The 24,425-nt window shown below is 41.6% G+C and overlaps 1 protein-coding gene across 6 annotated transcripts in view; it reads right to left on the bottom strand.

Annotated features, from left to right (window-relative positions):
• Positions 1 to 24,425, bottom strand: part of Pip5k1a (phosphatidylinositol-4-phosphate 5-kinase type 1 alpha) — a 38,463-nt gene that overhangs the window by 12,146 nt on the left and 1,892 nt on the right. The window contains exons 2-7 of one of the 6 annotated variants that reach the window (XM_090341025.1): positions 15,839 to 15,877; positions 9,826 to 9,860; positions 4,942 to 5,022; positions 1,398 to 1,528; positions 444 to 561; positions 87 to 239 (exon numbers count right to left, since the gene is read on the bottom strand). In XM_090341025.1, the coding sequence (XP_090197151.1) occupies positions 87 to 239; positions 444 to 561; positions 1,398 to 1,528; positions 4,942 to 5,022; positions 9,826 to 9,860; positions 15,839 to 15,877 (557 nt within the window). Of the gene's footprint in view, positions 1 to 86; positions 240 to 443; positions 562 to 1,397; positions 1,529 to 4,941; positions 5,023 to 9,825; positions 9,864 to 14,765; positions 14,845 to 15,838; positions 15,878 to 24,425 lie in introns of those variants that run through there. The other 5 variants (XM_090341024.1, XM_090341028.1, XM_090341027.1 and 2 more) reach the window with 5 other exon arrangements.

Consider the following 24,425-nt stretch of genomic DNA (forward strand, 5'->3'; position numbering starts at 1 on the left):
CTTCAGACAAAAGCTTTAACACTATTCTGCCTCGTTGAGGACAGCCTCCCCCCAGTGAACCAGTGCTCCTTTCTCCCTCTGCTTACCATGTAGTATCCTGGAAGCAATTTCTGCAGAAATTCTGCTTCCTTATGCTGGACCGTCTTGATGATGAATTCATCATCACTGGACACATAGAAGAGGGAACCACTAGCTCCAGAGTTGCAGAGTTCAATCAGAGGCTCACTGCAAAGAGAGTACTAAAGCCAAGAGAGAAGACAGTAAGATATTCAGATATAATACCAGGGCTTGCCTGAAAAGAAATCAAGTACAAATGAATTTCTGTTCTAAAGAAAATCTGAACTGTGGAAAACCTGAACTGTGGAAAGAGGGAGCTTTCCTTTGGGAGACTATCCTTCTAACATTGGAGTAAGAGTATTCTAAGATGAGACTGAGAAGTTTACCAAGTAATCATCAGGTCGAATGCCAAACAGCTCCCGAAAGTAGCGGAAGGCAACAGGTGCATAAGTCTTGAAACGAAAGTCATTGTAATGATGCGCAGGAGTCAGGTTGCTTCCTTCACTGTGGGATTACATAAAAGAGCCCTTAATTTCCCAGTTCCTATCATCCAAGGAGTCCACCCTAAGAATACACTTGGAGAAATGCAAAAGTATCCTTCTGAGGACAGGGAGTCCACCCTAAGAACACATTTGGAGAAATGCACAAGTATCCTTCTGAGACAAACAGAGCAAATGGACAAAGGCACAGTACGGGTAGTAAGACATAACAATCATTCTGAGTTGGGGTGCGTGTACATGTCAATACTGGCGCCAGAACTCAGGGCTTGGGCACTGTCCCTGAGCTTTTGTGATCAAGGCTACTGCTCTACCACTTGAGTCACAGCTCCACTTCTACTTTCTGGTGGCTAATTGGAGTTAAAAGTCTCATAAATTTTGCTGCTTGGACTGGCTGTGAACTCTGGTTCTCAGATCTCAGCCTCCCAAGCAACTAGCATTATAGGCTTAAGCTACGGGTGCCCAACTGAGTTTTTCTTGTTTGTGTTTTTTTTTGGGGGGAGGGGGGCAGTCCCAGGGCCTGTACCCAGGGCCTGAGCACTGTCCTTGGGTTTCCTCAAGGCTAGAACTCTACCTCTTGAGCCACAGCACCATTTCCGGCTTGGTATTAGTACCAAGGAATAGAACCCAGGTTTTCATGCATGCTAGGCAAGCACTCTACCACTAGGCCAAACTCCCGGCCCCTTGTTTTTTTCTAAATAACTAATTCCAGAGACCAGAGGCTCATAGAAGCATCCAAAGAATACCATGTGTTCTCCAACTGTGTAGTCCCACTCACCTAATTACAAGCCCAAAGACTTGACAAATGCCAAATCACACAGGAACCCTTAAAAGTGTGTGTACCTAGGGAAGAAGATACTCTCCACCACGTAGAAGTCTTGCATGAGGACATCCCGCTCTGGTTTGGTACTCAGGCTTCCCACTGTATGAGTAATGCCTAACTGGATGGCACCTTTCAAAGCCGATGAGGTTGTCTAATAAGCAGAAAAGAAACAAGGAAATTATTTTCATTCTTTTCCCTCTCTCCCTTCCTTTCCTTTTCTGGTACTGGGGCTTACACTCCAGGCCTTGCACTCCTACGTGGCTTTCCTGTGTGTGTGTGTACCCACAGGTACACATATAGGTGTCAGTCCTGGGGCCTGAACTCAGAGCCTGGTCAGTCCTTCAACTTTTTTTGCTCAAAGCTAGTATTCCACCACTTGAGCCAAAGCAGTACCTCCAGCTTCTCTAGTGAATAACTGGAGCTAAGTTTCATGGACTTCCCATCAGGAGTGACTTCAAATATCAACCCTCAAGACTTCACTCATCTGAGCAGCTAGGATTATAAGCATGAGACACTGGTGCCTTGCTTTACCTGGTTTTCTTACTTCATAGCTGGTACTCTGCTACTGGAGCCACACATGTCTCTAGCCCAGGTTTTTTGTTATTTGGAGATGAAGTGTATTGAGAATTCTTCTGGCCAGCCTAGCTTCTAGCCTTGATCCTCCAAATATCACCCTTATACCCTTCTGAGAAACTAGGAGTACTGTTGCCATCAGTGCCCAAATATGAAAAGTTCTATTATTAAGTCTGATCATAGCAATAAACAGTCAAGAGAAACAATGTCAGTGGCTCATGCCTATAATTCTAGCTACTCAGGCTGAGATCTGAAAACTAAGGTTCAAACTCAGCCTGTGCGGGAAACATCTGGGAAACTCAATTTCCAATTAACTAGTAAATGCCAAACTAGAAGTATGCCTCAAGTGGTTCATCAATTGGAAGTATAAATCTCTTGGACTGTTCTGCCTGGGCTAGATTTAAACCAAGATCTTCAAATCTCAGATTCCTGAAGCTAGAATATAGGTATGAGCCACTAGCCCTCTGCTTGACTTGTTTCTAATCTATTATATTATCACACTAGAATCTGAACTTTACTTCATAAACATCCAACAATATTAGACAGAAAGTCTTCAAGAAAAATGGGGAGAAAGAGAGAGCAGTTTCCTATGTAAGAACAGCCTTTAGGATCTAGCTACATGTTTATTTCTAATAGTGACATCTAACTTCTTATGCTCAGTAAAACAACAACCATCATTAAATTTGTTCATTAAGAACTTTCTTGCCAGAGGCTGAGAACGTAGCTTAGTGGTAGAGTGCTTGCCTAGCATGCACAAAGACCCAGGTTCGATTTCTCAGTACCATATACACAGAAAAAGCCAAAAGCAGTGCTGTGGCTCAAGTGGGAGAGCGCTAGCCTTGAGGAATGCCCAAGGACAGTGCTCAGGCCCTGAGTCCAAGCCCCAGGACTGGTCAAAAAAAAAAAAATTCTTTCCAGGCAGAGGCTGAGATAGGAGAATTAAGATTCAAAGTCAGCCCAAGAAGACAAATTTTAACTATTTTCATCTCCAATTAACCAATAAAAACAAGTGGCTGTGGCTCAAGTGGTAGAGTAGCAGCCTTGAGCAAAAAAAAGCCAAGTAAGAACATGAGGCCCTGAGTTTAAGCCCCAGTGGCTGCATACCTACATGTACAAATATCCTCATCTAGGGCTAGGAGTATACCTCAATGGTAGAATATTTGTCCAGAATACAGAAGCTCCTGGGATCCATTCCCAGAACTACAAAAGACAAAGAACATTCTCCCTTAAACATACAGATAGATGATAGATGACAGAAATAAATTCTGAAGTCCAAGCTATATGGTGACTATTTTTCAAAGGCTTAGGATATCAAGAAATGGGATGTATGGCTGGATGCCATTGTAATCCTAGCTACTCAGAAAGCTAAAATCTGAGAATCAGTTCTTTCTTGTCAGCCCAGTCAAGAAAGTCCATGAGAACCTTATCTCCAATCAATCACACAAAGCTACAAGTAGAACTGAGGATCAAGAGATCAAGAGGAGCACTAGCTTAGGGCAAAAAAAAAAAACCTCAAGAGATGGTGCCCAGGTTCTGAGTTCAAGCCCAAAGACTGGCACAAAAAAAAAAAAAAAAAAAAAAAAGAGGGCTGGGAGTTTGGCGCAGTGGTAGAGTGCTTGCCTAGCATGCACAAAAACTGGGTTCGATTCCTTGGTACCATATACATAGAAAAAAAGGCAGAAGTGGTGCTGAGGCTCAAGTGGTAGAGCTCTGGCCTTGAGAAAGTCCAAGGACAGTGCTCAGGCCCTGAACTCAAGTCCCAGACTGGCCAAAAAAAAAAAAAAGAAAGAAAGAAAGAAAGGAGGGAGGGAGGGAGGGAGGGAGGGAGGAAGGGGGAAGGGGAGAGGGGGGAGGGAGAAGGGAGGGAGAGGGAGGAAGAGGGAGGGAAGGAGAGAGGGAGGGAAGGAGGGAGAGAGGGAGGAAAAGAAAAAGAACCAGGCACTGGTGGCTTATGCTTATAATCCTAGTTACTCAGGAAGCTGAGATCTAAGGACTTGCAGTTTGAAACCAGCCCAGGTAGAAAAGTCCATGAAACTCTTATCTCCAATAAACTACTCAGAAAAAGCCAGAGGTGCACTGTGGCTAAAGCAGTAAGAGTGCTATACTTGAGTGAAAAAAAGGTTGGGAGACAGAACCCAGACCCTGAGTTTAAGCCCCAGGACTGACCAAGAAAAGGAAATGGTATATATGAAGAAGAATATCAAGCCAGGTACTGGTGATTCATTCCTATAATCCTAGCCACTCAGGAGGTAAGATCTGAGGATGATGGTTCAAAGTCAGCTCAGGCAGTGGAACTGGTAAGACTCATCTCCAATTAATCACCTGTAAATTTTGAGCTGTGGCTCAAAGTGGTAGAGCACTAGCCTTCAGCAAAAGAACTCAAGAAGAGGGCTCAGGCCCCAGTGTTCAAGCCCCACTACAAAAACAAACTAATAATACTTACCAGTTTTTGTCCTCACTGAATTACCAAATAAGAAGAGAGGGTTGGTCCTGGAGGTTGGCCTAGTGGTTAAAGTGCCTGCCTAGCATGCATGAAGACCCAGGTTTGATTCCTTGGTACCACATATAGAAAAAAGCCGGAAGTGGCGCGGAGGCTCAAGTGATAGAGCTCTAGCCTTGAGAAAGTCCAAGGACAGTGCTCAGGCCCTGAGCTCAAGCACAGGACTGGCAAAAAAAAAAATATATAAAAAAAAAAAGAAGAGAGGGTTAACTGGGCTGTGATTATCTATAATCCTAGCTACTCAGGAGGCTGAGATCGGAGGATCTCAATTCAAAGGGATTCAAAGTCTCCCAAGGCACTGAAGACCATGAGACTCATCTCCAGTTAATCACTAGCCGGAAGTGGGGTTGTGGCTCCAGGGGTAGGGTGGTAGCTTTGAGCTGAAGAGCTCAGGGACAGCGCCCAGGCCCAGAGTTCAAGCCCAAGGACACACGGACACAGACACACACACACACACACACATATAAAAGAGAGGGTTCCTTTAGACCTACCTTTTTATACGTTGTCTCTCCTGAGGGATCAACTCCTCTGTGGCCTATTTTCTTGCCAGGCATACCAGAGGAATAAGATACCTAGAAAATAAAGAGTTAAGATTAACATATGATTTACATGTAATATAATAAGCAGGTAGTGATAAGTTTATCAAAGCAAAATTTTTTACTCAAAGCATTCTTTCCATATTAAGAAAAAAAGTCCCACCCTGTGAAAACACCTAACACCCTATGGAATCTACAAAAGAAAGGCAGCCAGGGCAGGAAAGTCCGTGAAACTCTTTTCTCCAATTAAGTGGCATTGTGGCTCAATTGGCAGAGCATTAGCCTTGAGTTTAAGAGCTCAGGGACAGCACCTACATCAGAGTTCTGATCCACCTTAAAAAAAAATCAGAAGTTTCAATTACATCTTAAACAAACAAGGTCTCCTAATGTTGCTCAGGCTGGTCTTGAACTCCTCCCTCAGTCTCTCAAGTATCTGGGATGATATGTAACAACCACAGTTCCTATTTGCCTTTTCAGCAGCCTTCAATCCAATATCATTACTATTTCCTTCAGAGTTTAAAGAAACTAGCCCTTGGCACACAGAGTAATTCTATAGACTAGGAGTTTTAAAACTAAGGCAATAAAATTCTCTAAGATGGGAGCTTTAGTGCCTTGAAAATATTGTTGAGGTACCAGTGAAATTAAGATGCATTTCATTATGGTAGTACTCACTAAATTAATAAATTCCAGCTATTTCAGAAACAGATATTGGGGACTGAAGTTCTAGGCCTTGCCCAGACAAAAAATTACTTTCTTCCTTCTCCCCCCAGGACCTTTTATTTGCTAGGCAGGTGTTCTATCACTTGAGCCAATCTATCAAATCCAGGAACAAGTACATTTGTGTGTGTGTGTGTGTGTGTAAAATGGGGCTTGAACTTAGGATCTGAAACTATTGCAAGGCTTTCTTGCTCACAGCTAGAACTTTACCATTTGAGCAACACTTTCAGTCTAGCATTTTGCTGATTAATGGAAGAGGAAGTCCCAAATACTTTTCTGCCTTGGGTTGGCTTTGAACCACATCCTCCAAGTCTGAGCCTCCTGAGTAGCAAGGGTTACAAGCATGAGCCAATAGTACCTAGCCAACACCCACACTAACAAATAAGCTGAGCATAGAAGACTCCTGTAATACCAGTTTCTCCTGAAGCTTAAGAGGACTGAGGCCAACATAACCAAAATATTCAAGACTGAAAGAACCAAGGAGCAAAAAGGACTAGGGCATGGATTAAGTGAGAGGCAAAGACTAGACAAGCCAAAGCTCAGAGTTTGAACACTAGTACCTCCAAAAAAGCCCCCAAAAGCTACTGTGCCAGACAACAAAAGGCAAGGAAGAATAGGATGTCACAATCTTTTTTTTCTTTTTATTGTAATTAATAGAAGGGTTACAGTTATATTCTCCAGATAGAAGGTATATTATTTCAAACATTTATACCCCTTCTCATGTTTTTGTCCCCAAGGATGTCATAATCTTAAGACCTGATATTCAAGTTCTACTCTTCTTGCCCAAAGCCTTTATTTTGAAAGATATGTAATATATACCCTGATAGGTCATGGAAGTTTTTCCTGAGAAAAGCCTAAAGTCTCAGGGCATATGGCTAGTCTGAGATCTGATATAAAATGCATGAGGCAAAAAGTGAAAAGAGGTATGGAGAAACTGCAGGAGGAGAAAGTAAAACAAAATACTCTGCACAGAAAAGAGAAACTTGGAAAATAGGGGTTTTTTTTAATTAAAATAAATTGATTACCAGGCGCTAATGGTTCACGCACGTAATCCTGGCTACTTAGGAGGCTCAGATCAGAGGATCATGGTTAAAAGCCAGCCCAGGTAGGAAAGTCCTTGAGATTCTTATCTCTAATTAGCCATGGCTGGTAGTAGAGCTCTGGCTCAAATGGTAGAACCCCAGCCTTGAGCTAAAAAGCTAAGGAGCAGCATCCTGGCCCTAAAGTCAAGTTGCAGGACAAGCATGCGCACATGTGCCTGTGTATATGCGTGCATGCTTATGCGCACGCACAGATGTACCTGGATGGGAGTGCGCGCGCACGCATGCGCGCGCGCACACGCACACGCGCGCACACGCACACACGCGCGCACACACACACACACACACTGATTCTATAACTAAAACATACATAAACAACAAATAGTAACAGCAAAGTTAGCAAAGTAAGACTACTAAACTATCTGGATTTTATTACTTATTATTATTTTTTAATTTCTTGCCAGTTCTGGGGCTTGAACTCAAGGCATGAGCACTGTTCTTGGGCTTTCTCAAGACTAGAACTCTTCCACTTGAGCCACAGCATCATTTTTGGCTTTTACTACTATATATGTGGTACCAAGGAATGAAATCTGGGTCTTCCTGCATGCTACGCAAGCACTGTATCACTAGGCCAGACTTCTAGCCTATCTGTTTTGTTTTGGTCAGTCATGGGGCTTGAACTCTGGGCTTGGGTGCTTTCCCTGAGCTCTTCAGCTCAAGGCTATGGCCCTACCCCTGGAGCCCCAAGGCTACTTTCAGTTTTTCAGTAGTTAATTGGAGATAAGAGTCTCATTTTGGTCTTTAGTGCCTGGGCTGGCCTTGAGCTATGATCCTCAAATCTTTAGCAAGCCTTTACTGGAATTTGAGAAAATTAATAACAGTACTTTCCTCAATTTCCTCAATTTTTTGCAGGATTAAGTAACAGTATCTATAAAGAACATTTTTACTCTACGAAGTTTATTCTTTGCATTGAATGTTGTATTAACACTCAAAACTTGTTTATGTACATTAACAATATTTCACATTCTAGACAGGCGCGGTAGCTCACACCTATAATCCTAGCTAGCTACTCAAGGCTGAGATATGAGGATTGAGATTCAAAACCAGTCTGGGCACTAAAGGCCAAAGTGAGACTCATCTCCAATTAACCACTAGAAAAAAGGAAGTGATGCTGTGGCTCCAGGCAGAGGGCAATACACCTTGAGCTTAAGAGCTCAGGGACAGCACCCAGGCCAGGAGTCCAAGCCCAGGGACCAACATATAAAAAAAAAAAACAACAACAAAAAAAAAAACAAAGACAATATTTCACACTTTATTTATTGGTGGGTCATGGGGCTTGAACTCTGCCTGGGCGCTGTCCCTGAGCTCTTCAGCTCAAGGCTACTGCCCTACCCTTGCAAAGCCAAGCCCTACTTCATGTTTTCTAGGGGTTAATTGGAGATAAGAGTCTCCGGGTTGGCTTTGAACCTTGACCCGAAGATCCCAGCCTCCTGAGTAGCTAGGATTACAGGCCTTGAGCCACCGCCCTGGCTAGTATTTCACATTCTTCAGTTCTGTTTGATCTAAGGGTCTAAGCTCAGTCTCTTAGTTCATTCACTCAAGGTAAGTGCACTGTACCTGCGCTAGAGCTTCATTTCCAACTTCCTGGTGGTTAAATGGAGACAGTCTCACAGATCCTCCTGCCCAGGCTGGTTTTGAACTGAGATCCTCAGATTTCAGCCTCCTAAGTATTTATAGCTTTGAGTGTTAAGTGTGAGTCCTGGGCTTGAACTTAGGCCTGGGCTTAAGGCTTAGGCTTGAGCTTTTGTGCTCAAGACTAGTACTCTACCACCTGCAGCCATAGCTGCACTTTCAGTTTTTTTTGGTAGTTAAATGGAAATAAAGAGTCTCATGGGGCCTGGAGCGTGGCCGAGTGGTAGAGGGTTTGCCTGGCATATAAGGCCCAGGTTCTGATTCCTTGCTATCACATACATAGAAAAAGCCAAAGTGGTACTGTGGCTCGAGAGGTAGAGCTCTAGCTTTTAGAAAGCCCAAGGATAGTAGTGCTCAGGCCCTGAGTTCAGTCCCCAGGACTGGCAAAAAAAACAAAACAAAACAAAACCTCTCATAGACTTTCATGTCCAGGCTTTGAATCGTAACCCTCAGATCTCAGCCTCTTGATAAAGAATTACAGATGTGAGCCACCAACATCTAGACAGCTTTTATAATTATTTGTTTAGTTTTGGTCAGCTATGAGGCTTGAACTCAGGGCCCAAGCACTATCTCTGAACTCTCTTTTTTTTGGGGGGGGGGGGGGCCAGTCCTGGGCTTGAACTCAGGGCCGGAACTGTCCTGGGCTTTCTCAAGGCTAGAGCTCTACCACTTGAGCTTCAGCACCACTTCTGGCTTTTTTTTCCATGATGTGGTGCCGAGGAATCGAACCCGGGTTTTCGTGCATGCTAGGTAAGCACTCTACCACTAGGCCAAACTCCCGGCCCTCTCTGAACTCTCTTATTCAAGGCTAGCACTCTACCACCATGCCACTTCCAACCCAGACAGTTTTAAGTATTTAATGTATCAAATGCAATGCAGAGCCGAGTATAAATAATATCTACAATTACCCAAAAGATGGAAGAATGTGATTTAGGATGAGGGGTGTAGCTCAAGTAGTATAGCACTTGCCTAGCATGCATGAGGACCTGGTTTGATCCCAGCATGCCCCCTCAGAAGAAAAAAAAATACTTTCTAGCTTTCTAAGACCTAAGAACGGAGAAAATAAAGATATTGTAAATATACCCTTCTATCCTAGGCATAAAGCTGTATTTATTTATTTATTTTGTAGGTCATGGGGCTTGAACACAGCCTGGCCTGGGTGCTGTCTCTGAGCTCTTCAGCTCAAGGCTACTGCCCTACCCTTGAGCCAAGTCTCACTTCCTTTTCTAGAGGTTAATTGGTGATAAGCGTCTCATCTTTTGTGCTCAGGCTGGCTTTGAACCTTGATCCTCAGGTCTCAGCCTCTTGAGTAGCTAGGATTACAGGGGTGAGCCACCATGCCCGGCTGGGTTAAACTTTTAGTAACCATGGTAATCAATATTCAACTCACCTCAGCTGCCATGGGTTTCTTGATTCCAGGTGCTGCTGCTAAGAAAAAAAAAATTATATGTGTATATATGTATATACATATACATATATAATTATAAATGTATAGACATAGTATCAAGCACACCAAAAGAAGCAAGGTTTTAGTCAACTAAACAAAACAATGAGCTATGCCTCCTGTTCATTGGTGCCAGATCCTTTTGGAAAGCATTCTTTCCATACCCATGGAGGTCTTATGCATATTTTTTTTTCCTGGTCCTGGGGCTTGAACTCAGGGCCTGGGTGCTATCCCTGAGCCTCTTTGTGCTCATGGATAGCATTCTACCACTTGAGCCACAGCACCACTTCTGGTCTTTTCTGAGTAATTTATTGGAGATAAAGAGTCTCATAGCCAGCCCAGGCTGGCTTCTATTATCTTCAGATCTCAAGTCTCCTGAGTAGTTGGGATTACAAACATGAGCCACGAGCACCTGCCATGTTCAACCTCTTTTCTAACCATTACATTTCTAATTTCTTTGAGAAACATAATTATTAGTACGTTTTTTGTGTGTATGTCAATACTGGAGCTCAAACTCAAGGCCTTATACTCTCACTTGGCTTTTCAATCAATGCTAACCACCTGAGCCACAGCTCCACTTTCAGTTTTCGCTGATTAGCGATAAAGAATCTCGCAAGGACAGTGCTCAGGCCCTGAGTTCATGCCCCAGGACTGGAAAAAAAAAAGTTTTACAGACTTGGCCAGTGCAGTGGCTTACAGCTGTAATCCCAGCTACTCAGGAGGCTGAGATCTGAGGATTATGGTTCAAAGTTAGCCCTGGAACCAAGTCAATGAGGTTCTTATCTCCAATTAACAACCAGAAAATTGGAAGTGGCTCAAGTGGTAGAATGCTAGCCTTGAGCTGAAGAGCTCAGGGACAGTGCCAAAGCCCAAAAATAAACAACAAAAACTCCATCCTTAGATTTCAGGCACTTGAGTTGCTAGGATTATAGGCATGAACTAATAGTACTCAACTTTGATTTTTAAGAAGACTTTGCTCCTCTTGCCACAATGAAGCTACCTGAATATTTTTAAGCTAACAAATCATTTGTATTAAGATAAAAAAAAATCCTTCAGTAAGGGCTTTTGAGTTGTGCATGGCGATAACACAGTTGAAATCTGTTGTACACACTGCAAATTTTATGTACATCCCAAGACTTTATGTTTTAAATAACCAAGTGTATAGTATGCACAATGCACTTGGGTTTTATCAATACACACGTACACGTACACGTACACACACGTACACACACACACACACACACACACACACACAGCAGCTTTTAAGAACGTTTTTCAATCTAACACTTTTTGAATTTAGGTTTGAGTTTGAATTTAGGGCCTAGCATTTGTAAGGCAGATACTCTACCACTTGTACCATCCCCCGAGAGTATAGAGGAACAGAAAGATTGAACAAGGTGCTGTCAGAATCACATAGCAAAGGCAGTACTGGATCCAAAGTAAAATCTACACTCCTATCATCCAATTCAACTTTTTTTCTTAGAACACAGCTGGAATAACAATCCAAAGAAATCATAAACCTCACATTACCAGTAGATAATACAACTTTTTCTTTCCCTTTAAGATACCTCTTGAGACAAGGAAATCTATTCTTTATTTTCACTGACAGAGGATTAAAAGAATACTTAGCCAAAGGCCGGGCTTATACCTATAATCCTGGCTACTCAGAAGGCTGAGATCTGAGGATCATGGTTTCCAGGAAAGTCTATTAGTTTCTTATTTCCAATTAACTACCAAAAAGAAGGAAGCAGAGCTGTGACTCAGTACTAGCGTTGAGCAAAAAAGTTCAGGGACAGTGCTCAAGCCCTTTAGTTCAAGTCCCAGAATCAGTATACATACACCAAATACTTGACTGGGTGCAGATGCAGCATACCTGGTATTCTAACTAGTTGGGAGGCTAAGAAAGAGAGGATCACAGTTACAGGCCAGACCAAGTAGAAAAGTTTGAGACTTTCAACCCACAGGTAGGTACAGTGACATGGCTTTCTTATCCTAAATTACAAGGAAGGCTGAGACTGGGAAGACTGTAGTTCTAGGACATTGGAGGCAAGAAAGCCTATGAGACATTGCAACAGAAAACAGCTGGGTATCATGGTTTGCTTCTGTTATCCTAGCTATACTGGAAACCTAAATAGAAGGACTGAGGTCCAGGAACACATCTAGGCAGGAAATAAAAACAGCCAGTCCAAAACAGGAAATAAAAACAGCCAGTCCAAGATGAAGTCCATGGCTCACACTTGTAATTCTAGCTACTCAGGAGACTAAGATCTGATGGTTCTGGTTTGAAGTCAGCCTGGGCAGAGAAATCCAAGAGACCCATTTCCAATTAACCAGCAAAAACCTGGAAGTGGAGATATGGCTCTAATGGTAGAGCACCAACCTTGGACAAGCAAAAAATATGAGACCCTAACTAAGCTCAAGCCCACCCAGTTCAGGGGAAAAAAAGAAGCCAATGCAAAAAAGGGATGGAGCATGGTTCACAGCATAGTAGGTCTATCAAAGGCCAGGCCCTGAATTCAAACCTCCGTATTGGCAAAAAAGAGGGGGAAAAAATCAGCTCCTCTTAGTAAAAGTATTAACACTTAGTTTTTCTGGTAAGAAGCATCAATGTCACTGGCAAAAATAATAGGAAATTACCTTTTTACCCCCCAGTTTTTGTCTTGTTCTCAATCAGACAATGTCAGTATTCTAGAAGAGCAAAAACTTACCTTTCAAGTTTAATACTTTATTTGAAATGGTGTTTCAGTGCTGGGAATGTAGCTTAGTGGTAGAGTGTTTGTTTAGCAAGCATGAAGCCCTGGGTTCAATTCCCCAATACTACATAAAACAGAAAAAGCCAGAGGTGGTGGTGTGGCTCAAGTGGTAAGAGTGCTAGTCTTGAGCAAAAGAAGCTTACCAACAGTGCTCAGGCCCTTAGTTCATGCCCCAGGACTGCCCCCCCCCAAAAGCTGCTTTTATACTTTTACAGATATTAAGATCCTCATAGAAACTACTTCTCTATTTTTGTGATGGAGTCTTACAATGTTATTTAGGTTGGTCTTAAACTTCTGGGATCAAATATTACCCAACTCAGTCTCCCAAGTAGATGGGACTACAGGGATACATTAAGACAGTAACTTTTTCTTTTTGACAGTCCTGGGACTATAACTCAGGGCCTGGGCACTGACCTTGGGCTTTCTCAAGGCTAGCACTCTACCACTTCTGGCTTTTTTTTCTGTGAATGTAGTACCAAGGAATCAAACCTAGGGCTTCGTAAATGCTAGATGAGCACTCTACCACTAGGCCATGCTCCTGGCCCAAGACAGTAACAATTTTAACAAGAAAAGACTATTTCTCTCACATTACAATTCTTTACTGTATGACGACTTAAAAGCATAAAGTTTGTGGCCAGGAGTTTGGCCTAGTGGTAGAGTGTTTGCCTAGCATGAACGAAGATGGAAAAGGCCAAAAGTGGTGCTGTGGCAAGTGGTAGAGCTCTAGCCTTGAGAAAACCCAAGGACAGTGGCCAGGCCCTGAGTTCAAGCCCCAGGACTAGCCAAAAAAAAAAAAAAAAAAAAAAGCATAAGGTTTGCCATTTCAATTTGTAATGGTCAAAATTATGCTTCTAACCAGACACTGATGGCTCACATCTATAATCCTAGCTACTCAGGAGACTGAGATATTAGGGCAGATAAGTCTGAGACTCTCATTAACTAATGAGAGTAGAATGGTAGCCACATTAGAGCAGGAGGACCTGAGCTCAAGCCCCAAGAATCACAAACACACATACACACATACACACATACACACATACACACACACACACACACACACACACACACACACACACACACACACACACACACACACACACACACGGCACTTCTAGCCAGGCATCCTGGAACACACCTGTAATCTCAGCACCTGGGAGGTAGAAGCAGGAAAGTTATAAGACCAGCCTCAGGCCAGAAGTTTGGCTTAGTGGTAGAGTGCCTGCCTAGCATGCACAAAGACCAGGGTTCGATTCCTCAGTACCACATACATAGAAAAATCCAGAAGTGGTGCTGTGGCTCAAGTGGTAGAGCTCTAGCCTTGAAAAAGCCCAAGGCCAGTGCTCAGGCCTTGAGTACAAGCCCCGCTCCCCCTCAACAACAACAACAACCCTGTCTCAAAAAAAGCATTTCTAACAGACAAATTCAAAAGTTTTGTTGTCTTGTTTTAGGCATCTTGTAATTAACTATTGAATTACCTATCAGTCCTTGGCAAAAGTGTAGTCATTAGGGTCTACAATAGTTTCTGTTGAAGGTAAATCTCCAATGGTCCAATAATAACCACAAGCAAAACTGAATCAAATCCCCTGCACTGAGAAAGAAAGAAAGAGAGAGAGAGAGAGAGAGAGAGAGAGAGACAGAGAGAGACAGAGACAGAGACAGAGAGACAGAGACAGAGAGAGAGGAAGGAAGAGAGGGAGAGAGGGAGGGAGGGAGAGAGGGAGGGAGGGAGAGAGGGAGGGAAAGAGGGGAAAGAGGGGAAAGAGGGGAAGGAGGGGAAGGAGGGAAAGAGGGGAGAGAGGGGGGACAGAGGGAAAGAGAGAGAGAAAAAGTTTCTAAAGTAGTTTCTGAAGGCTGGGCACTGGTGGCTCAGCCTATAATCATACTCAGGAGGCTGAGATCTTAGGATTGTAGTTCAAAGCCAGCCTGAGCAGGAAAGTCCTGAGACTCTAATCTCCAATTAACCACCAAAAAGCAAGAAGTGGAGCTGTGGATTAAATAGTAGAGCACTAGCCTTGAAGGGAAAACAAAGAAACCAGGGAGAGTGCCCAGGCTGAGTTCAGTTCAAGAACCAGGACTGGCATAAAAAGAAAAACAAAACAAGTTTCTAAAAGAATGTTCAATAACTCCACATACTATGCACAGAAGAGCTCAGCATTTTGTTGCCTTTTTTAGGAGGGCTCAAGTAAGAAAGCAAAGTCTCTTCAGTGTCAATTCTGTTCTTCACCAAGGACTGATTTCTGGTTCAGACAAAATCCATTCAGCAACAAATATTTTTTGGTTAGTCACATTAATTCACACAAAGACTTTGTGATTAGCAAGGGGTAGTGCTAAGGTTGTAGCTAAGTGGTAGAGGGAACTTGTCTAGCACTCAGTAGGTAAGAATCAGACACTTTTGCTTGAATACCAGGCAGCATTTACTACACAGGCAGCATTGGGCAGGTTGGTTAAAAGTTCTCTAGCTCTTTGTTATTTCATGTATAAAATGAAAAAATAGGGACTGGGTATAGCTCAGTGGTAGTGAGTGTGCTCATATGTTTGGGTTCAATCTCAGCACTATAATTAAACAAATAAAGCACCAGCCAGACAGCCAGTGAGATAGAAAACTTAAATGAACCTCCATAGAATATTATAAGAATTAATTAGTTAAGTCATATATCGTTTAAAATGTACTAAATGCTCTATAAATATTAGAAAGTATAATCATCATGAAATATGAAATCCCATCTGTAGGACAGAAAACATTAAGGAAAATGAACTGGGACTAATTTGCTAAACAAAAAGAATTGTGAAAATGATATTTTAGTATTCTATATTAGAGGGCATCTTTTAGCCTAGAGTGGAGGAACAGGCCTTTAATCCCAGCTACTGGGAGGTGAAGGCCAGTTTGGGCAAAGGAAGTTTGTGCACATATATATATATATACACACATATATACATATATGTATGTATATAAAATAAAAACAAAAGGGCTGGGAGCATGGCTCATAGAGTAGAGTGCTATGCATTCTTGGATTCAATCCCCAATACTAGGGGGAAAACAAAATGACAGCATCTTTTGCACAGCTATGGTTAAAAACACGTGTAGTGTCTACAGCCTTCTCAAAAGACCACTATAAAAACTGTGTATTCATAGGAGGAAGAGGAGCTGGCTGTCAGCTACTGCGAGGAGCTCATGCTTCTTCAGCACAGATACACATCAGATCTACCTCTCTTACGGTTGACCCCACAGCACAGATACTTGAAACCTAATGAGGAAAAACAGAGAGTTATCACTTACTTCTATTATTCTACTTGCTTATAGCAGAGTAAGAATATTAAAAGCACACAGACACACAACATAGTGCTTAATCTCTAGCATCATACTATGAAATGTAAAATTATTTCTTACTATTTCTAGGGAAACATCCAAAAAAGGAAAGAGCAGCTCTAGCACAGTATTTCCAGTAGTCATAAACAAGACTTGTACCTAAAGCATTTCACTAAGTTAACTGAAACTAACACAGGCTTATATAAATATGTAAGATATTTACTGTAGCAATGTATGTATAATCAGTATAGATTAGTAAGTACCATTATAGGAAAGACCCTAAGTGAATAAAAAGGGATTTGTGATATTAATCAAAGTGTAGTTTAAGATGGAATGCTATACTTGTAAATGCATAAGTAATACCATTACTTTAAAATTTACTTTCTTTTTTTTTCTTTCTTACTTAAACTTATTGTGTGGTGATATCAGAACCTAAATTCAGGACCTGGGCACTATACTATCCCCAAGCGTTATTGTACAAGACTGGCTCTCTACCACTGGAGCTATAGCTCCACGACAACTTTTAAGTGGAGATAAGAGTATCAAAGACTTACCTGCCTAGGCTGGCTTTGAACCGTAACCCTCAAATTTCAGATTCCTGAGTGATGGCTCATACCTATAATTATAGCTACTCAAGAGGCTGAGATCTGAGGAACTGAGTTCAAAGTCAACCAAGGGTAAAATAGAGTCCTCAAGATTCTATCTTCATCTAACCAGCAAAGGTGTTGATTAGCTATGTAGCTGAAGAGGTAGAACAACATCAGCTATGAGCAAAAAAGTTGAGTGAGCACACCAGACCTTGATTTTAAGCTCAAGGTTCAAGATAGATAGACAGACGAGACACACACACACACACACACACACACACACACACACACACGTTACACTTATAGATAACATGTCACAATAAATTGTTAAGGTTTAAAAAAAAAAAAAAAAGGCATGATAGATACCAGGGTCTCACGACTGGACCTACTCAGAAGGGTAAGATCTGAGGATTATGGGTCAAAGCCAGCCCAGGCAGAGACTTTTCTTTCTTTCTTTCTTTTTTTGCTAGTCCTGGGGATTGAACTCAGGGCTTGGGCTTTCCTTGAGCTTTCTCAAGGCTAGGGCTCTACCACTTTAGCCAGAGCATTACTTCCAGCCTTTTCTGTGTATGTGGTACCAAGGAATAAAGCCCACAGTTTTGTGCATGCTGGGCAAACTACCCTTAGGCCACCACAATCCTGGCACTACATGAGACTTTTATCTCCAATTAACCACCAGAAAACTGAAAGTAGCATTGTGGCCCAAAGTGCTCCGATGCTAGCTTTGAACAGAAAAGCTCAGGGACAGTGCCCAGGCAACTGAGGTCAAGCCCCATAATCGACGCCGATGACAATGACAACAACAACAAAAGGCATGACATATCTTTTATAAAATATTTATCTGGGACAGGAGTTTGGCCTAGTGGTAGAGTGATTGCCAAGCATGCACAGCCCTGGGTTCGATTCCTAGGTACCACATGCACAGAAAAAAAGCCCGAATTGGTGCTGTGGCTCAAGTGGTAGAGTGCTAGCCTTAAGCTGAAGAGTTCAGGGAGAACACCCAGGCAGTATCAACCAAACTCCCCCACCTGGGAGGGGGGGGGGGAAGAAAGAACAAACCAGGGCTGGGGGTCCGGGAGTTTGGCCTAGTGGTAGAGTGCTTGCCTAGCATGCACAAAGACCCGGGTTCAACTCCTCAGTACCACATACATAACAAAAAGCTGGAAGTGGTGCTGAGGCTCAAGTGGTAGAGCTCTAGCTTTGAGAAAGTCCAAGGACAGCGCTCAGGCCCTGAGCTCAAGCCCAGGATTGGCAAAAACAAAACAAAACAAAAAACAAACCAGGGCTGGGATCTAGCTCAGTGGCACAGAACTTGCCTATGTCCAGGGTTCAATCCCTAGTACCAAAAAAGAAAAAAAAAAAATATATATATATATATTAACTGATGGTATTCTATTAGTTTAATTTTAAGTTTGCATTTTTTCCTTAACTATAATATTTTAATGTATATTATATAATAATGAAAAGGAACAAAAGAAAAGGAAAAAGGTCCCATGAGGATGGCTTTGTTTTATAATCTTTGTTCTGTAATACATAGTTCCCACCAGTACACTAATCAACAGCACCTCTAAACCAATATCACTTCCCTAAGTTAAACTCATTATGATCATGTACTGCTACAGTGAAGATGAGCAAGAAGAAAAAAAGTGAAAAGACAATGCAATGCCTAGACACAATCTTGATGTTAAAATAAAATATGATCTTCATATCTAGGTCACCTTTCTCAACTACACATTACTTTAGAATGCCTCTACAACTTATAAAAGCACAGATGATAAGAGATTCATTCCAAAAAATAGAACCATAGCACTCTGAGTATCAATGCTATCAACAAAATAGGAATACCCAATTTTGGCATTACTTATGGATGCCAAGACTTGAAAACAATTTTCTTTCTTTCTTTCTTTCTTTTCTTCCCCCAGTCCTGGGGCTTGAACTCAGGGCCTGATTACTGTCCTTAGGCTTTCTCAAGGCTAGAGCTCTACCATTTGAACCACAATACCACTTCTGGCTTTTTCTATGTATGTGTTACTGAGGAATTGAACCTAGGGCTTCATACATGCTAGGCAAGCACTCTACTAGGCCATGCTAATGGCCCAAGACTTGAAAAAAAATTTTAAGCTAGCCTTTAAGTTATGAAATAGCCAGGTAGCCGGGTACTAGTGGTTGCTTGAAGTCAATACAGGCAAGAAAGTGCATGAGACTCTTTATTTCCAATTAACCACCAAAAAAGCTGGAAGTTGTAGTGCACTAGCATCAGGTCCAGAGTTTACGCCCCAAGACCAGCAAAAATAAAACACCAAAAAGCCAGAAGTGGAGCTACGGCTCAAGTGGTAGAGAGGTAGCTTTGAGAAAGTCCAAGGACAGTGCTCAGGCCCTGAATTCAAGCCCCAGGACTGGCAAAAGAGAAGGAAAGAAAAGAAAAGAAAAGAAAAAAGAGAAGAAGAAAGAAAGAAAGAAGAAAAAAAAGAAATTATGAAAATAAACTATGAAATTAATGCTACTAAAGGAATTTCAGAACAACTGAACCAGTTAATTGTTGCTAAAAGACAAAGCTGAATCATCACATGGTGTCACAGGAAGTTTTTCTGGGCAACTCTGTACCAGTCTTAAAGAAGCATTCCCTTTTGGTCCTTGGCACCACCCTATCTTGTTTGTAAAGAAAAGGGTACTAGAAGGGCTGGTTTCTAGTCACTTGGCAAAACACTACTGAGATTCTACACAAATTGATTTGCTATTACTAAATTCACTATTGAGAGATATTGGAAAAATACCCCCCCAAAAAAATCACAAACACAATCCAGAGAAATAAGAAAAGGCAAATTTCAGAAGGGAAAATGAGCCAGCTTTAAAAGAGGAATAATTTAAACAAAGGTATTTTCAGACAGTGACTAGCTCTGAAATGAGTTAGGTCCTATCATTCTCACCCCCAGCCCCCAGCCATGTGGAACAAAAGTTTGTCTTAAAGAACAAGGCCTCTCCCTGAACTTTCAGAGCAGAAGCATTTCCGAAAGAGATGACATCATTCACCAGATGAGAAATGAAGAGGCAATGTGTCACTGACTTCAATGAAGTACACATATAATTTGGGGACGCCAGAGGCTAGCCGGATGTGCATTCCTCACAGGCAACTGGAGTTCTGCTGGAACTGGTCAGAGAGAAGCAATCTCAGAGGCTCAATTTAATGATCTATCAACACTACTACATAAATGTATCAATAATTCCTACATAGCAAAAGATATAAACAGCCCTTTAATACAAAATTGCTAACTCTGAGGAAACTTTTTTGGTAAGATAGCAAGCAGATTTTTTTCTTTTAAAGGAAAACTATCTATGACAAAACAGAACAAAAACAAAAATCAAGCTGGGTGTGGTAGCCCAAACCTATCATCTCAGAACTCAGGAAGCAGAAGCAGGATTATGAACTCCAGGAAAATGTGACCTAAGTGATAGTTTGTCTCAAAAAATAAAAATAAAGAAAATAAAAGTCAGGTATGGTAGCTCTTGTCTGTAATCCTAGCTACTGGGAAGATAGAAATAAAGAAGACTGAGGTTTGTAGTCAGCCAGGACAAAAGGTTCACAAGACTCTATCAACTCAACTAATAAAGTTGAAGCTGGGCAGGGTGGCTCACACCTGTAATCCTAGCTACTCAGGAGGCTGAGATCTGAGGATCGTGGTTCAAAGGCAACCCCAGGCATTAAAGAACTTGAAACTCTTATCTCCAATTAACCTACAGAAAATGGGAAGTGGGGATGTGGCTCACGGGTAAGGCAGTAGCCTTGAGCTGAAGAACTCAGGGACCACTCCCAGGCCCAGAATTCAAGCCCCATGACCCACCAAACAACAACTAATAAAGTTGAACACAGAGGCATACAATTACCCCAGCTGCAAGAAAGTGTAAATGGGGGCAGGGAGTTTGGCCTAGTGTTAAGAGTGCTTGCCTAGCATGCACAAAGACCAGGGTTTGATTCCTCAGTACCACATATACAGAGAAAAAGCCAGAAATGGTGCTGTGGCTCAAGTGGTAGAGCTCTAGCCTTGAGAAAGCCCAAGGACAGTGTTCAGGCCCAGAACTGGGGAAAAAAAAAAAGAAAAAGTGCAAATATGACCACTACGGTCCAAGACAAGAGATTGTTACATGAACTCAAGATCCTACTCAAAAATAACAAATACTGGGGTGTAGTTAAAGTGGTAGTACACCTGCCTGGCAAGCATAGACAATAAATTCAAAAGCAATACAGACAAGGTATCTGCTGACATTCTGACTGTATAACACTGTATTGTTCTACCTTACATTTTCAAATTTTTAACTCTTAAACTCAATTAGAACTGTAAGTTGCTGTAATTTCTCAAAGTGTGAAAGAATTCAAGAGATCTGACCGTTCTTACAATGGCTTCCAGCTGACACCTCCTCCCCCAAACCAACAATAACTCCAACCATTGAAGTTACCAGATTATAGTTTGGGCTTTGCTAGAAACAACAGTCATGAGACTTCCCCACTTTATAAACTTGGGCTTTGCTAGAAACAACAGTCATGAGACTTCCCCACTTTATAAACAACTGCTTCACTCCTGTGTGCACTGGGCTTTCCCTCAGCATCCAAGAGAGGAAAGTCAGGAAAATTACCCTCAAATCACTTGTGTTCCTGGCAAAAATCATACAAGTAAAGGATGACTATCTCAAAATTTTCTGGTATGAAGCAGAAGCAGCTACAGTTCATGATCATCTAAGGTTTCAAGTGCTTTTTCTTCGAGTCACATGGAATTTTAGCATACAGCTCTTATTTCAGGGGAACAGTGTCCCTCCACTAACTTCAAATAAAGACTTGAAAATAGAAACTTTTCTAGTACGTAAAGGCAATAGATTATCTTTATGTACCAACAGTTGAGATCAGACAGCAAAATACATCATATTTTACTAAAAACTAAAGTATAAGGACAACTTTTCTAGTAGACTGACTTGAATTTCCAGCTGTTGATGGTTTATAAGAAGTTAACTTAAGGGCCAGGAGTTTGGCCTAATGGTACAGTGCTTGCACAAAGACCCAGCATGCACAAAGACCCAGGTTTGATTCCTTGGTACCACATACATACAAAAAAAAGAAAAGACGGAAGTGGTGCTGGGGTCAAATGGTAAAGCTCTAACCTCGAAAAAGCCCAAGGACAGTGCTCAGGCCCCGAGTTCAAGCCTCAGGACTGGCAAAAAAAAAAAAAAAAAGAGTTGATGATTTTTGTTCTACTCTACTTCATTTGTTACCAGTATAAAAGACAAGCCCTAGATGGTAAAACAATCTAGATAAGAAGTTGGCAGGGAAGAACTACTCTCAATATCCTTTTCTCCCTAACTTGAACATCAAAAGATATGAGCCTCTAAAGATTATGAATTGCTTATCTAAAATTATGTTCACCGACCTGTCCCTGAAACATGACATTCTTATTTATTTTGCCAATCTAGGGGCTTGAACTCAGGTCATGAGCACTGTCCTTGGGCTTTCTCAAGGCTAGAGCTCTACCACTTGAGCCACAGCATCACTTTCCGCTATTTCTATGCATGTGATAACCGAAGAATTGAACCTGAGTCTTTGTGCATGCTAGGCAAGCACTCTACCACAAGGCCAAACTCCGAGCTCGCCATTCTTATTTTACACCCATTTTTGCCAGAGAACTTCTTCCTTAGGATTTCAGAGTTTTACCAAAACTTAGGTGGAGTTCAGCTAAACATCCAATACATTGGTTTTAGGATGACTGAAACACAAACACATCTTGATTTTCTTTCTTTTTTTTTTTTGCCAGTCCTGGGCTTGAGCTCAGGGCCTGAGCACTGTCCTTGGACTTTCTCAAGGCTAGAGCTCTACCACTTGAGCCTCAGCATCACTTCCGGCTTTTTTTGTATATGTGGTACCAAGGAATCGAACCCACAAGGAATCGAACCCAAGTCTTCATGCATGCTAGGCAAGCACTTTAACCACTAGGCCAAACTCCCGGCCCCTTGATTTTCTTCCTTCCTTCCTTCCTTCCTTCCTTCCTTCCTTTCTTTCTTCACAAAGCTAGTCTTCTAGCCTTTAACAAATTAGACAAATCATAAACCTTAATTTACACTTCCCAATTTCCTAATCATTCTGGTACCACCCAGAGAAATACTCTTCTCTGATCAAAAAACCATTTAAGAGCCAGGAGTTTGGCCTAGTGGCAGAGTACTTGCCTAGCATGCATGAAGACCGGGGTTCCATTCTTTGGTACCACATATACATAGAAAAAGCCAGAAATGGTGTTGTGGCTCAAGTGGTAGAGCTCTACCCTTGAGAAAGCCTAAGGACAGTGCTCAGGCCCAGAACTCAAGCTCTGTACTGGCAAAAATAAATAAATAAAAATAAACCACTTAAGACTTTTTCTGATTCTCAAGCAAACATTTTATCCTCTTCAAAAACATATCCTTGAAAGGAAAAATTCTATTAAATTCACCAAGCCTGAACTGAAGTGAACATATACACACACACAAAAATGCCAAAATGCTTTCAGGTATATTTATGACCAGAATATTTCTTTTTTTCATATATTTTATTATAATTAATAGAAGGGTTACATTATAGTCACCAGATAGAAGGTACATTACTTCACAAACACTGATACCCTTTCTCATGTTTTGATCCCCATTTCCCTTCCCCTACCCCAGTCCCTCAATGACCAGACTATTTCTGAACTCAGCTTTTTCAACACACATTCCCTAAAGAAAAAGAGATGTGGAAAAAAAATTTGGTTTTTGTTTTGTTTTTAAAGTAATCTAGGGCTGGGAGTTTGGCCTAGTGCTAGAGTGCTTGCCTAGCATGCACAAAGACCTGGGTTTGATTCCTCAGTACCACATTCATAGAAAAAGCTGGAAGTGGTGCTGTGACTCAAGAGGTAGAGCTATAACCTTGAGAAAGCCCAAGGACAGTACTCAAGCCCTGAGTTCAAGGCCTAGCACTGGCAAAAAAAAAAGTAATCCAAGATTATTTACTTGTAAGACATTTTATACCTTGATCTCACATATAAGACCATAAAGTCCATTGAAGCCTAATATTTGATATTCTAGTGGAAACAGAAAAACATTTATACAATCTGTATTAACTGCTACACCTAAGATCTGCCAGAAAATTAAAACCTGCAAAAATATTAAATATTAACATTCAAAAGAAACATCTAAAATAGGTATTAGGATTATGTGGAGAAGAAGCAAAGAAAGAAAAAGATAAAGATGTGCCAATAGATAACAAAAGTACTTTACTTACATGAGACAGAGGCTAAATCCAACTTTTAGTTATATACATATTGCTTTTAAATTTTACCTGTAGTAGGGTGAGGGAGCTTGGCCTAGTGGCAGAGTGCTTGCCTACTATGCCTGAAGCCCTGCGTTCAATTCCTTTGTACCACATACACAGAAAAAGCTGGAAGTGCTGAAGCAGAAGTGGTGGTGATAGTGGTACTAGTGATTAATTTCAGGGCCTACTACATGATACCCAGAGCTCTAACACTGAGCTACATCCTTAGCCCTTATTTTTGTGATTTGGGTTACTAGGGGTTTTGTTTTGAAGGCAGTCTTACTATGTAGCCTAGACTGCCTGCAATTCATGATCCTCCTGTCTCTGTCTCCTGGGTTCTGGGATTACAGACCTGTAACACCATAACCAGAACAATTAACCTGATTTCTAACAGGACTGTCTGACTTGACAGTTCAAAAACTTGCTTAAGAAATATGCAAGCACAACCATTTTTCTTTCTGGGTTGAAGAATATGGGGAGAAGACTTCAAATTAAGAAGCTGCTGTATTAAAAACAGAACTATCACTAGTACTTTTCCTTGTTCCATGCTTAGAATGAAACATGATTCGCTCGCTCCGGCCCTCTATTGCCTTTTTTAA

This window comes from Megascapheus bottae, chromosome 10, assembly GCF_031878675.1.
Source record: "Megascapheus bottae isolate mThoBot1 chromosome 10, mThoBot2.hap1, whole genome shotgun sequence".
NCBI classification, from domain to species: domain Eukaryota; kingdom Metazoa; phylum Chordata; class Mammalia; order Rodentia; family Geomyidae; genus Megascapheus; species Megascapheus bottae.